The following is a 13,397-nucleotide window of genomic DNA, read 5'->3' as shown; positions in this document are numbered from 1 at the left end:
TGGAGAAATATGTCAGTAACATTTGGAATCTTTCCTTTGTGAGCACTGAGTTTCATATCATCCCAGACCTCAATCTAGACTTAATAGTGACTTTAAGTCCAACACATATTGACACTGACTCAAACGACAGTAAACTACCTTTCCTAAAATCTGAATATTGCCCTGATTAAGTTTTCAGGGCACCAGCCGGATATTCCATATCTGTGGATACTGACACTTCGATTGACGATGCTTCCATTCACAGACATTGAAGAAGCACAGGCAGAAAATTCTTGTGAAACTGCTGTAGACATGAATGTGAAAAGGCAAAGGGACTCCAAAATGCAGGAATATCTTACATGGACAAGAACAAGAATAAAACACCACATATATCAACAATATGAAAAGGATAGACTGCTACTCACCACACAGAGGAAGCGTTCACTCACAGACAGACACCATGAAAAGACCACTAAACTTTTAGATTTTGTACAGAAAAAGTCCTTCTTCATAAGCAGAAAACACACTTTCACACAAGCATTGCTCCTAACACACATGGCTACTGTCTATGAGCACTCGTGCCCGACTGCGCGCTGCCTCTGCATCTGATCAGGGCAGTAACATGGGTTGGTTGGTGGGGATAAGGAGGTGGTATAGGGTGGTGAGAAGGAGGAATAGCAGGTTGGGGCGGGAGAAGCAAGTTGTGGGAATGAGTAGAAATGTACTGAGGACAGTATGCAGAATTAGGAGGGAGGCTGTGCTGGGTGAGGAGAAAGGGGTTAGTGGACAGGAGAGATGTAAAAAAAGGGGAAAAGACTGTAGGTAATTGATGGAATAGAAGATAAGCACAGTGCTGGAGTGGGGGCAATGAATTGGACGAAGGAAAGCGACCATCAATGGTTGTGACCAGGACAGATATTTTGTAGGGATAGTTCCTATATGCGCTGTTTAGAAAGGCTGGTGTTGGTAGGAAAGATCCAGATGGTACAGGACGTGAAGCTGTCACTGAAATGAAGCACGCTGGGTTGGGCAGCATATTCACCAGCTGGGTGGTCCAGCTGTCTCTTGGCTACAGTGACTAGCAAAGGTTGTGGCCAGGACAGATATTTCGTAGGGATAGTTCCTATATGCGCTGTTTAGAAAGGCTGGTGTTGGTAGGAAGGATCCAGATGGTACAGGCCGTGATGCTGTCACTGAAGTGAAGCACGTTGTGTTGGGCAGCATATTCACCAGCTGGGTGGTCCAGCTGTCTCTTGGCTACAGTTTGGTGATGGCCATCCATGCGGACAGACAGCTTGTCACATTGCCATACCCACACAGAAAGCAGCACAGTGATTGCAGCTTAGTTTGTGCATCACACGCTGTTTACACAAGTAGCTCTGCCTCTGAAGACAAGAGATGCCTGTGACAGGACTGAAGTAATTGGTAGTGTGGGGATGCATGGGATATGTTCTAAAGCAAGATCTATTGCAAGGATATGAGCTCTGAGTGAAGGGGTAAAGTAAGGACAGACAACAATATTACACAGGTTCGGAGGATGGCAACATACCACTGTAAGAGGGTTGGGGAGGCTAGGGGCAAGGATATTCCTCATTTCAGGGCATAATGAGAGGTAGTTGAAACCCTGGCAGAAAATGTGACTCAGTTTCTCCAGTGTTGGGTGGTAATGAAACATGAGAGAAGTGCACCTTTGGGGCTGGACAATGGATATGTAGGTGGCAAGTGACTAGAGAGCCAAGGCATGGGAGATCTGTATCTGCACAAGGCTGGGAGCATATTTATGGTTTGTGAAGGTCTCTGTGAGATCTCTGGCATATCTGGAGAGTGACTGCTTATCACTACAGAGGCGATGTCCACAGAGGTGGCTAGCCTGTATGGATGGGACTTTTAAGCTATGGAATACGTATCAGCTGTGGAAGTGGAAATATTGTAAGTCATTGGTAGGTCTGATGCAGATGGAGGTACTGATGTAGCCATCCCTGAGGTTGATGTCAACATTAAGGAAGGTAATCTGTCGGGTTGAAGATTGCCAGGTGAAGTGAGTGGGTGAGAAGGTGATAATGTTCTGGAGGAATAAGGTTAAGATGTTTTCATCTTTGGTTCAGTCACAAAGATGTCATCACACAATACCACAAGGTTTCACTGTCACAGAATTTGAAATGATTTTCACTTATGAAATTTCAAATTGAGAATTGATCCAAGTTCAAGAGTAACAAACCTACCTATGACACAAAAGAAGTAAAATACCCAGCTATAAAGATCTTAAACAATCAATCAATCAAAATAAAATGTCTGGCAAAAAGAATTTAAGTATTTTCAAATGTAAATTAAAGACAACTACTCCTATGTCCCAGAGAAATTCCTCCATAGATATAATCAGTCATTTAAAAAACTGTAAATGGCCAGCATGTAACCACATAGACATAAATATTATTTTTAACATTTTTTTGTTGTATGTAAGTGTTCTGGAAGAGGCCAGCATGTGCCACACAGACCTCAATGGTGTTTTTCGTTTTGTATAAGTGTTCTGTGTTTTTTCTGTTGACACATTTCACATCATAACACTTATCATGAATGTGATCTATGGAACAAGTAACTAAGTCCCTTCCAGTTTCAAACTGTCAGTTGCAGCCGAGACCACAATTTATCTTCAACTTTTTGCAGAGGGATGCATTTATGTCAAGTTTATGTAATGTGATAATGTCCAGCTCTGATAAAATGAAAATTTATTCAATTAATGTTATTACATATTGGTACAAATTGCACATAAGAAATACTAACCCAACTAATGGTGTCTCTAAACATCTAACATTTGAAGTTATTTGTTAGTTTTATCTCCATCTGTAATTATCAGAACATGTATTGGAGGCGAAAACACAACACTGCCACATCATGGTTCTGACATAAAAAAAAATATTAAGCATATAAAGAATATCATTTAATGACGTTCATTACGAATTCTGCTAGGGTAAAATGTCTAGTAACCCCTCATGGAGAACATCACGCTCCTTCTAAACACATTTTAAGCTTTTACTTGTGATTATTTTACGTTAGTTCACTTTACTCTCCAGATGCCGTGTTATTCACGTCCTTGTGCAAAATATGATATTACAATCAGCAAAATTAAATTAAATAACAAGTAATTTTGAAGCTTGTTTATGCTGATCTTTCCTTTAGTCTGTCAAGTTTCTATTGCAGATGCCATAAATGTACTATCCCTTTGTATTTACACAGCACTGAAAGACTTATTAAGCCTGACCTTTTTTGGATTTTTTTAGATGATGATAATTGGGTAAAACTTTAGTTAAATAGTCTAATTGCAGTGTCTGTGTTGGCGGTCTGTCCAATTGTTGCCGGCGAAGGCATTCCTTGCCATAAATTACAGTATTTTCGGGCAACACTTCGGAGCATGTCAGCGTACAACCTGCTCCAATAATACATCCGTTTGTTATTTCTACATCATGGCTTACAAACGATTTAGCTTCCAAAATGTTGTTATCGCCGATCTTCCTAGCTTCCGAGTGACAGTCCACTTCGAATACATTGTTGGAACCAATGATAAGAACAGGTGTTGAGGAGGAAGTACTTCCAGGTATAATCTTGTTGATAATCCGTGCTTGTTCTTCAATCAAATTGTTTTCCCCTATTATTATGGGCCCAGCTTCTGCTATAATCGACGCTCTTGGGTGTATTATTGTCATGCTTCCAATTGTAATGTCACCTTTTAGCTCGCACTCATTACACACAACAGCCCCAGGCGCAATTTTAACGCTGCTTTTCATAGACATGGCTTTACACTGTCTTCCAAACGCGAAAAGCCTAAAACATCAGATCTCCTTCGATGTCACGTACCTTGGGGCCTGCAGATTTATAAACATTGTAAGTTGCAACGACATATTAGACTACCCAAAGATGATAGAAGATACCTTAGGGAAAAAGATGGAAAAACATTTTGGACAATATTATTTATGTCGTAATGATGCAGATGCCTTTCTTTATTCAGATACATTGATTTATCAAATGAATTGCACTGTAATTTTTTGCAGAAGGACCACTAAAATTCTAACATAAAATACAACACAGTCAAAGATGTTACTTGCTAGATTATCAGAGTGACAGTTCTTTTAAAATATATACATTGATGATGCGAGCTGGTGTGGCTAGTAAACATCAATATTAATAGTTTGTTGACTTCTTGTGAGAGTTTTCAATTTCGATGTCGCATTTCGAAAAAGGTATTGATGGAGGACAATTAATTGCTCTTGTAGCCTTTTCCATCTCCCATTCCCAAGTTTATCTTATAATAATATTTATAGTTTGAAAATGTTTATTATATAGCTAATTTCAACCCATTCAGTTACGTTGGGAACACTAAAATTGATGGTTCTATTCAGTTAGTGTGTTTTACTTATGCATTCTTGATGTGAAATAGATGTAGTGACGTAAAGTTAATCTTTATTTATTTTACTTTATTTAATCTCTGTAGTTTGTTGCCCTTTATTCATTCATCGTGGATCTTAGTTGCGGTCTCTTTCTGTGATGTGGAATGGGTTGTATTACAACTGTAATACACTTTCTCCGTGAAAAACTATTACAAAATGTTGACGATTTGAATGAATGACAAGAGCTACCTTTTTTCCGATACAGTGTTCTATACTTAACTAAGCGAAATTGCTCCTCTGTTTCCCCTACGCAATTGAATGCAACGAACTATTCAACTGAATGCAACGAAATAGTTGCCAGAATATTTTGTCATCCAATTTTTCGGTAGCCATAATGATGTAAAAGCCATTCCTTGTCATTTCAACCAAGGGCTCCAGCTTGTAGTCTCCGTTTTGGCTGAAATTTAGCACACCAATGCTACCATGTGTGGAATGCTCATGTACAAAGTATTACGTTCCCCTGAGAATTAATTCCACAATTATGGCTTACGACAGAAGATGATGTGACCCATAAAATGCAACGCACATTTGGCAATCGATCTTCAGAGCTTAATAACTTAGTAACCATTACTCACAGTCCAGTGAAATTTTTGACACCAAATAACATCCACATAATGAACACACTGTGCATCAAAACACAAACAACATATTTCTGAGGGAAATGTTTTTTAAAAAAATGTAATGTGTTAAAAGATCCATATTGTAGGTGCCTGCGATGCCAAATATAAGTCACTCAATAATCGGATGATTTTTTTTCTAGTGAGCTTGATGTGGGCTAAACAAACAAACACACACACATTGTTATATGTGTAGGAAAATACTAAAAAATTACAAAATCACTGGAAAATCGTGGATCTTCAAAGTGTGGTAGCACAGAAGGAATAAGTGATATCCAAGTCCAATTTCATAGACTGCATAATTAGACCTTAATGTAGTATGTCTCAAAACGTCAGGGTTGTATTGCAAGGTATTTGTGTACAACAAAAATTGACTAATGTATTTGGGGACATGACCAATGTTGCAGAACACAATTTTGAAATAAAATAAAATAAAATAAAATCCCTCTCCACCACTGTTTAGTAACTAAGAAATGACGTACAGGTAGATTAACAGTCCATCATTAATTTTTAATGCACCTTAACTGTCAAATACCAGTCGCCTGTGCTTAGAACAGAAGTTTTCCCACGCTTTAGCTACTGTTTGCAAGACAACAACCATCTGCACGAACAGTTCGACGACGTTTGCTGCATTGTGGACTATGAGCTCAGAGACCATGGCTGCAGTAACCCTTGATGCTGCATCACAGACAGGAGCACCTGTGATGGTGTACTCAACAACAAACTGGGGTGCACGAATGGCAAAACCTCATTTTTTTCCCCGTTTGAATCCAGGTTCTGTTTATAGCATCATGATGGTCGCATTCGTGTTTGGCAGCATCGCGGTGAACACACATTGGAAGCGTGTATTCCTCATCGCCATACTGGCATATCACCCAGCATGATGGTATGGGTTGGGGGTGCCATTGGTTACGCGCCTCGGTCACCTCTTGTTTGCATTAACAGCACTTTGAACAGTGGACGGTACATTTCAGATGTGTTACAACCCGTGGCTCTACCCTTCATTCGATCCCTGCGAAACTCTACATTTCAGCAGGATAATGCATGACTGCATCTTGCAGGTCCATGTACGGGCCTTTCTGGATACAGAAAATGTTCGACTGCTGCCCTGGCCAGCACATTCTCCAGATCCTTCACCAATTGAAAACGCATGGTCAATAGTGGCCGAGCAACTGGCTCGTCACAATACGCCAGTCACAACTATTTATGAACTGTGGTATCGTGTTGAAGCTGCGTGGGCAGCTGTACCTGTACACGCCATCCAAGCTCTGTTTGACTCAAAGCCCAGGCATCTCAAGGCTATTATTACAGGCAGAGGTCGTTGTTCTGGGGACTGATTTCTCAGGATCTATGCGGCCCAATTACGTGAAAATGTAATCACATGTCAGTTCTAGTATAATATATTTGTCCAATGAATACTCGTTTATCATCTGCATTTCTTCTTGGTGTAACAATTTTAATGGTCAGTAGTGTATTTGATGACTTACACATGGAAATAAAATGTCAGACAGGTAGCAGAAGTGTTATCAAATGTAGATTAAGATGGTTCTCCTTAACAGCTCCTCGTACACATAGAAGAATTATTGAGTAGAGTTAGTTGTAAAAAAACTGTGAATGGGCAGAATGTTCATATAAAATTTCTGTTTTTGTTTGTTGTATATAAGTTTTCTACATTTTTTTCTGTTGCCATGTTCCAGATCATAACATTTATTGCGAATTTTATCTGTGAAACAAGGAACTAACTGATTGTATGCATGGAAAAATAGGTAAAAACAGAGATCAAGGAAGATCAGTTTGGTTTTCAGACAGCTACAGAAATGCACAAGATTGCTACTGATCCTGTGACTTATCTTAGAAGATAGGTTGCAGAAAGGCAAACCTATGTTCACAGCATTAATATCTTTAGCGAAGCTTTTGACATTGTAAGTTGGTCTACACTCAGAAATTTTGAAGGCAGCAGGAATAAAATACAGAGATTGAAAGGTTATTTACAACTTTTACAGAAACCATTCTGCAGTTGTAAGAGTTCAAGTACATGAAAGAGAAGCAGAAGGGAGTGAGATGGGGTTGTGGTTTGAACCCTGATGTTTTTCACTCTTGTTTATTGAGTATGCTGTGAAGAAGGAAACCAAGCAGCAATTTGGCAAGGGAGTTAAAGTTCAGGGACAAGAAATAACAACTTTGAGGTTTGCCAGCAATATTGTAATTCTGTAATAGATGGTTAGGGGCTTGGAAGAGCGGTTGAAGGAAAGGTATAATATCTTGAAAAGAGCTTATAGGATGAACATAAAAAAAAGTTAAACAATGGTAAAGGAATGTGGTCAAATTAAGTCAACTGACCCTGAGGAAATTAGATTAAGAACTGAGAGACTATAAGTAATAGATGCTTGTTGCTACTTGTACAGCAAAATAACTGACAGTGGCAAAGGTTGAGAGGATACAAGCAGTAGACTGGCAATTGTAAGTAAAGCATTTCCGAACCAGAGGAATATAAATGTAAGTGTTAGGAAGTTACTTCTGAATTTATTTCTGTGGAGTGTAGCCATGTACAGGAATGAAATGTGGACTGTTAGCACTTCACACAAAAAGAGAATGGAAGGTTTTTTTGATGTGTGGTACTAGAGGAGAATGCTGAAGAACAAATGGAGAGATCAAATAACTAATGAGAAGCTATTGAATTGGATTGGGGGAAAAAAATTATGGCACAGTGTGTCCCAGGGAAGTGTGCTGGGACATTTGCTGTTCGCTGGCCGCTGTGGCCTCGTGGTTCTAGCCGCGCAGTCCGGAACCGTGTGACTGCTACGGCCGCAGGTTCGAATCCTGCCTCGGGCATGGATGTGTGTGATGTCCTTAGGTTAGTTAGGTTTAATTAGTTCTAAGTTCTAGGCGACTGATGACCACAGATGTTAAGTCGCATAGTGCTCAGAGCCATTTGAACCATTTGCTGTTCATGTTGTATATCAGGCCTATTCAGGGTGTAGTTATGAGTCCTCACTCACCACCTGGGTGGAGAGCGCTTACAGAAAAATGGGATGGGATAGTCAGACATCATTATGTAGCACAGAGAAAGTGCAAACTGAGCACTACCTTTAGAGAAATGACCCTGTGGTAAGTTCTCTGTCACCCTATACATAAGCATATGTAGTTGCTGGTGTAGTGCTTGAAGTGGAGAGTAGCTGTTTTTCAATTGATGAAAAGCAGTGTTTTTCTGGGTTAGGAACTTAAAAGGGAAGGTCAGATGCACCATTGTAAATATACAACATTAGTGCACGACTACACAGCCATGTTTAAAACTTTAACATTAGTGCAGGATGCTTACAACTTGTAGACCTACAGTGTTACAGGGAGTCACATGATAATTTTATAATAAAATAAATGTTGTAGGCTCACATAAAAAAAATCACAACTTCACAGGTTTGCAGATATGGTTATGTCATCGGTTGGATCTATATACTTGTGCGAGTAATTTTCTTCCACCTTGATGGGAACAAAAGCTAGCCACAAGACCTCACTCACAGATTACAACTTAAAAACGGAACGTTGAATCAGCAGAAGGAGATAGCAGACATTGATGCTACAGGGAAAAACGGAAATCTAGAATTCATTGACATCCAGTGTATTTGTGTTTAATATGTGAGTAAAATAGTCACAAAATACAAGTTGATGACAGTTTAAACTTTGACCAAAACAACATTTATCATAAGACTGGGCCTATTGTAAGCAGCAACAGGTTTTGAACCAACTGTCCCTAGTTCTTTTCCTCATCAATTAAAAGAAATGCAAGTTTTGTTGCATTGTCATTTTTCCTCAGTGCAACAGTCTTAGGAAAATAATTGTAACGAAATTCCCTAAATAGCCAGTGCGAAATGATACATGTATGTAGAACTAACATTAGCAACTGTAGAACAAACTCATTGACAATAGTTTTTTGCGTCAAGCTGCTTTGTCCCATTTCCTCCTATCCTACCCACTCCATCAACTCGCTGTGAGTCAGCACATTGCTCACTGGTGGTGGTGGTGGTTAGTGTTTAAGGTCCCATCGACAACGAGGTCATTAGAGACGGAGCGCAAGCTCGGGTTAGGGAAGGATTGGAAAGTAAATCGGCCGTGCCCTTTCAAAGGAACCATCCCGGCATTTGCCTAAAACAATTTAGGGAAATCACGGAAAACCTAAATCAGGATGGCCGGAGACGAAATTGAACCGTCGTCCTCCCGAATGCGAGTCCAGTGTGCTAACCACTGCGACACCTCGCTCGGTCCATTGCTCACTGCTGAAGCACGAGTGTAAGCTAACTTGTATGAGCAGATTGGTGAACAGGCCTTCTAACTCTTTGGACAACTTAAAGTGGCAAAGTGTGTGTGTAAACTTCCACTCCTTTAATGATGAGACTTACTTGAAATGGTCAGCAAACTTCCCTTGCTGGTTAACTTGCTGCTGCAACCTCCTTTTCTCGTATTCTCCGAAGTATATTTGCTAGTAACACGAATTTCTCAAAATAATAGATAAGTCCTCAAATGAGAAGTAAGAAAGGAAATAAAAGGAATGGTTGCTAAGATCGAAGAAGGAAAAGAAGATAGCCCCCAATACAGGAAACCCTTCCCACCCCCTTTCCCCAGGATCCCTACCTTGCCTGTACTTGAGTGAGAAGCCGGGGGAGGTTTGGTGTTAAATCATCTCCTACAGAACGAACAGTCCCACCTTCGCCCTTGAGGTCCCTGAAGAAAATCTGAAGGAAATGGCAAGTGGTGAAGTATTAGTCACACTTGTTCATGAGGGTTGTTTGAAAGGAGTGGTGTGTGTTTTGTGTTAATCGTGATTTATGCGTTCTCGCAAACCATACTTTTATGCATCCAATATTATATGTTCTGCTTACATAATATTCACTTCAGTTCATTAAGACAAATATGTGTTTTTAGGAAATATAAATTTGATCTCTAGCCCGACTATGGCGGTACATCTGTCAAAGAATAACGCTGTTGTCCTAAGGCCATCTCAGCGAGGACGGAAACCTTGTGTAGATCAAAAAAGGCAAAAGCTGGCTTGACTATATTCAGAGATAATTCTTAGTTACAAATTTAAGAAAAAGATATTCATGACTCTATACAAACTGAGTTTTCCAGATTTAAGAAAAGTTTTTAAGTGAAATTTAGAAAGGAGTTCTAACTGTGCTTAAGTATTGAAGACCTATTCTAATTAGTGGGTGAAGTCCACTACTTAAATATTTGAGAGGTCGCGATAGGTGCGGAAGCTTAAGTATATCAGACTTAAGACTAATCCCGCGTTAGGTGCGGCCTTAATTATGTCAGACCAGTGGGGGAGGTTTGGAGTTATTTAGGATCTATTTTGTTATTTCATTCATCTCCATGCCCTGACAGCACACCACCACACTGCACATGCACAGCTGCCAGTGGCTGGTGCACCACACACACACACACACACACACACACACACACACACACACACACACACACAGCCGGGCTTCTCCCCTCAGTCCACCTTGCGGCAGACGTCACTGGGGTGTCGCGGCAGGTGGGTGTGGTTTCCCGCGATGGCTGGAGACGGCTGGGCGATAGACACATGTTTGGCACCGCCCAGTGCCACGTCGACCGAGGTGGGGGTCATATTCGGCGGACACCAAGGAGAGAGGAGCACCAGGCAGCACTGCGCTCGCGCGCGCGCGCGCGCGCGCGCGCCCACACACACACACACACACACACACACACACACACACACACACACACACACACACACACACACACACACGCGCGCGACCCTTCAGCTCCAGCATTCTGGGCTGACATTCTGGCTGCAATGTAGCTGTAAGTGCTTTGACATATCAAGGATCACTGCGTTCACTCACACACACACACACACACACACACACACACACACACACAAACGAACGCTAGCACGCGACCCTTCAGCTCCAGCATTCTGGGCTGTCATTATGGCTGCAAAGTAGGTGTAAGTGCTTTGACATATCAAGGATGCCTCTCAAGTGGCTTTGAAATGTGAAAGCAAGAACTCGTTTTTTGAAGTCTTTGGCTGTCTCACCCAGTTGGTAATGAGCTCCATAATGATATCATGCAGTATGACATTGGATTAATTGCATTGTTAAACTGTTCCTCTGTTAAGACTGTAGTACAGTTGTACCATGATGCAAGATGTATATATAATGCTGCCACTGGTGGTTACAATAAGTCAGTCTTTTTCCTTGATGCTTTTAATGAAATATTGTCTTTTCTGGGTTTACTTTTGTATCAAGATTGTTTTGTAATCATGTGTTTCACAGTATATTACAACCCCTTTACATGGTGGCAGAATTCATGTATAGAACTAATACATAATGTTCATATAACAAGCACAGTCACTTCTTATTTTGTCTAATTTGTTTGGTAACATAATTCTTAGTTTCACAATAGAATGTGCGATATACACATCTCATCCAGAACTGTCATAAGCAACTGCTGGTTTCTATTAGCAGAACATACAAGGTACAATTGCAACAGTTATTAGCGACATCGCTGTAGGATATGTAAGTCATTGTACACTCCACAGTCATTCCCAGAGACTTCCTCCTGGATGGCAGACAGTGACCAGTAAATGCACCCAGCTGCTTGCTATGTGTTACTGTCAGGTGTTATGTGCGCATGAGATACTGCTGTGAAGACTCTGAAAATCACATTACCGGTATTGGTGTGAGATAGTAATTGATTGTGAGATCCAAAATGACAATTGTTTTTGGTACTGATAAAGCTGATGCCAAGGTTTTGTGCCTTTTCAGTGTGAAATTGTACCCTTGCCACCTTTAGAATTTGAAAGAGAGTTTTCCAGTCAACATTGTCAAAACCTTTCTCTAAGTCTACAAATGCTAGAAATGTAGGTTTCCCTTTCCTTAATCTATTTTCTAAGATAAGTCATAAGAGTCAGTATTGCCTCACGTGTTTCAACATTTCTACGAAATCCAAACTGATCTTCCCTGAGGTCAGCTTCTACTAGTTTTTCCATTCGTCTGTAAAGAATTTGCGTTAGTATTTTGCAGCTGTGACTTATTAAACTGATAGTTCGGTAATTTTCACATCTGTCAACACCTGCTTTCTTTGGGATTGGAATTATCATATTCTTCTTGAAGTCTGAGGGTATTTCGCCTGTCTCCTACATCTTGTTCACCAGATGGTAGAGTTTTGTCAGGACTGGCTCTCCCAAGGCCGTCAGTAGTTCTAATGGAATTTTGTCTACTCCTGGGGCCTTGTTTCGACTCAGGTCTTTCAGTGCTCTGTCAAACTCTTCATGCAGTAACGTATCTCCCATTTCATCTTCATCTACATCCTCTTCCATTTCTATAGTATTAAAAAGGTTGAAATGGCTCTGAGCACTATGGGACTGAACATCTTTGGTCATCAGTCCCCTAGAACTTAGAACTACTTAAACCTAACTAACCTAAGGACATCACACACATCCATGCCCGAGGCAGGATCCGAACCTGCGACCGTAGCAGTCACGTGGTTCCGGACTGCGCGCCTAGAACCGCGAGACCACCTCGGCCGGCTCCATAATATTGTTCTCAAGTACATCACCCTTGTATAGATCCTCTATATACTCCTTCTACCTTTCTGCTTTTCCTTCTTTGCTTAGAACTGGGCTTCCATCTGAGATCTTGATATTCATACGAGTGGCTCTCTTTTCTCCAAAGGTCTCTTTAATTTTCCTGTAGGCAGTATCTATCTTATCCCCATTGAGATAAGCCTCTACATCCTTACATTTGTCCTCTAGCCATCCCTGCTTAGCCATTTTGCACTTCCTGTCGATCTCATTTTTGAGTCATTTGTATTCCTTTTTGCCTGCTTCATTTACTGTGTTTTTATATTTTCTCCTTTCATGGAAATTAGTGCATCTAATAAATACCAAACTTAGATTAATTTGGAGTTCACAAACATATTGTAATTATATGGAATACAATGCTTTAATCAGATGTTGCATCATTTACAGCTTTTGCTGTGTTTAATGGTGTGTTCATTGTTTGTTATCTATTGGCATTTTAAATACCAGAGGTATGCGAGTATCTTACTCTGTGTAATTACAATATAGGATATTTTATGTGTTGGTTATCATATAAACAATGATGCCAAATGTGAAGGTCTAGAGAGCACTTAATGAGGTGAGAAAAGCTGTATCACAAATGGACCATGCTGGTGGGTGTGCGTAGGAATAAATATTAGATCTAGAAACTACAGATCCTTTCTTAAAGAAAAGTTCGTAATTATCGTTCTTTCTGCCTTACTGTTACTCTCCTCTTCGGAAAGAAAAATGAAACTTTCATTTAAGTAAGATTGAGTTTTCCTATTATTTTTAAATATA

The 13,397-nt window shown here is 40.3% G+C and overlaps 2 protein-coding genes across 2 annotated transcripts in view; one reads left to right on the top strand and one right to left on the bottom strand.

Annotated features, from left to right (window-relative positions):
* Nucleotides 1-2,688: 2,688 nt before the first annotated feature.
* Nucleotides 2,689-3,892, bottom strand: LOC126347943 (dynactin subunit 6). The gene has a single exon (XM_050002313.1). The coding sequence runs from the start codon at nt 3,765-3,767 to the stop codon at nt 3,228-3,230; it is 540 nt and encodes a 179-aa protein (XP_049858270.1). The 5' UTR covers nt 3,768-3,892; the 3' UTR covers nt 2,689-3,227.
* A 179-nt stretch (nt 3,893-4,071) lies between these two features.
* LOC126347927 (translin-associated protein X) overlaps nt 4,072-13,397 on the top strand; it is a 43,268-nt gene continuing 33,942 nt past the window's right edge. Inside the window, exon 1 of the mRNA XM_050002312.1 lies at nt 4,072-4,214. Coding sequence (XP_049858269.1) covers nt 4,196-4,214 — 19 coding nt within the window. The 5' untranslated portion in view covers nt 4,072-4,195. The remainder of the gene's footprint in view (nt 4,215-13,397) is intronic.

The sequence above is a fragment of the Schistocerca gregaria genome, chromosome 1 (assembly GCF_023897955.1).
Source record: "Schistocerca gregaria isolate iqSchGreg1 chromosome 1, iqSchGreg1.2, whole genome shotgun sequence".
NCBI lineage: Eukaryota > Metazoa > Arthropoda > Insecta > Orthoptera > Acrididae > Schistocerca > Schistocerca gregaria.
The sequence above is the reverse complement of the archived record's forward strand: the minus strand, read 5'-3'. Positions and strand labels throughout refer to the sequence as shown.

Bases quoted from the DNA above. Each gene is read 5' to 3' on its own strand.
- LOC126347943 (XM_050002313.1), bottom strand. From the start codon at position 3,767: ATGTCTATGAAAAGCAGCGTTAAAATTGCGCCTGGGGCTGTTGTGTGT.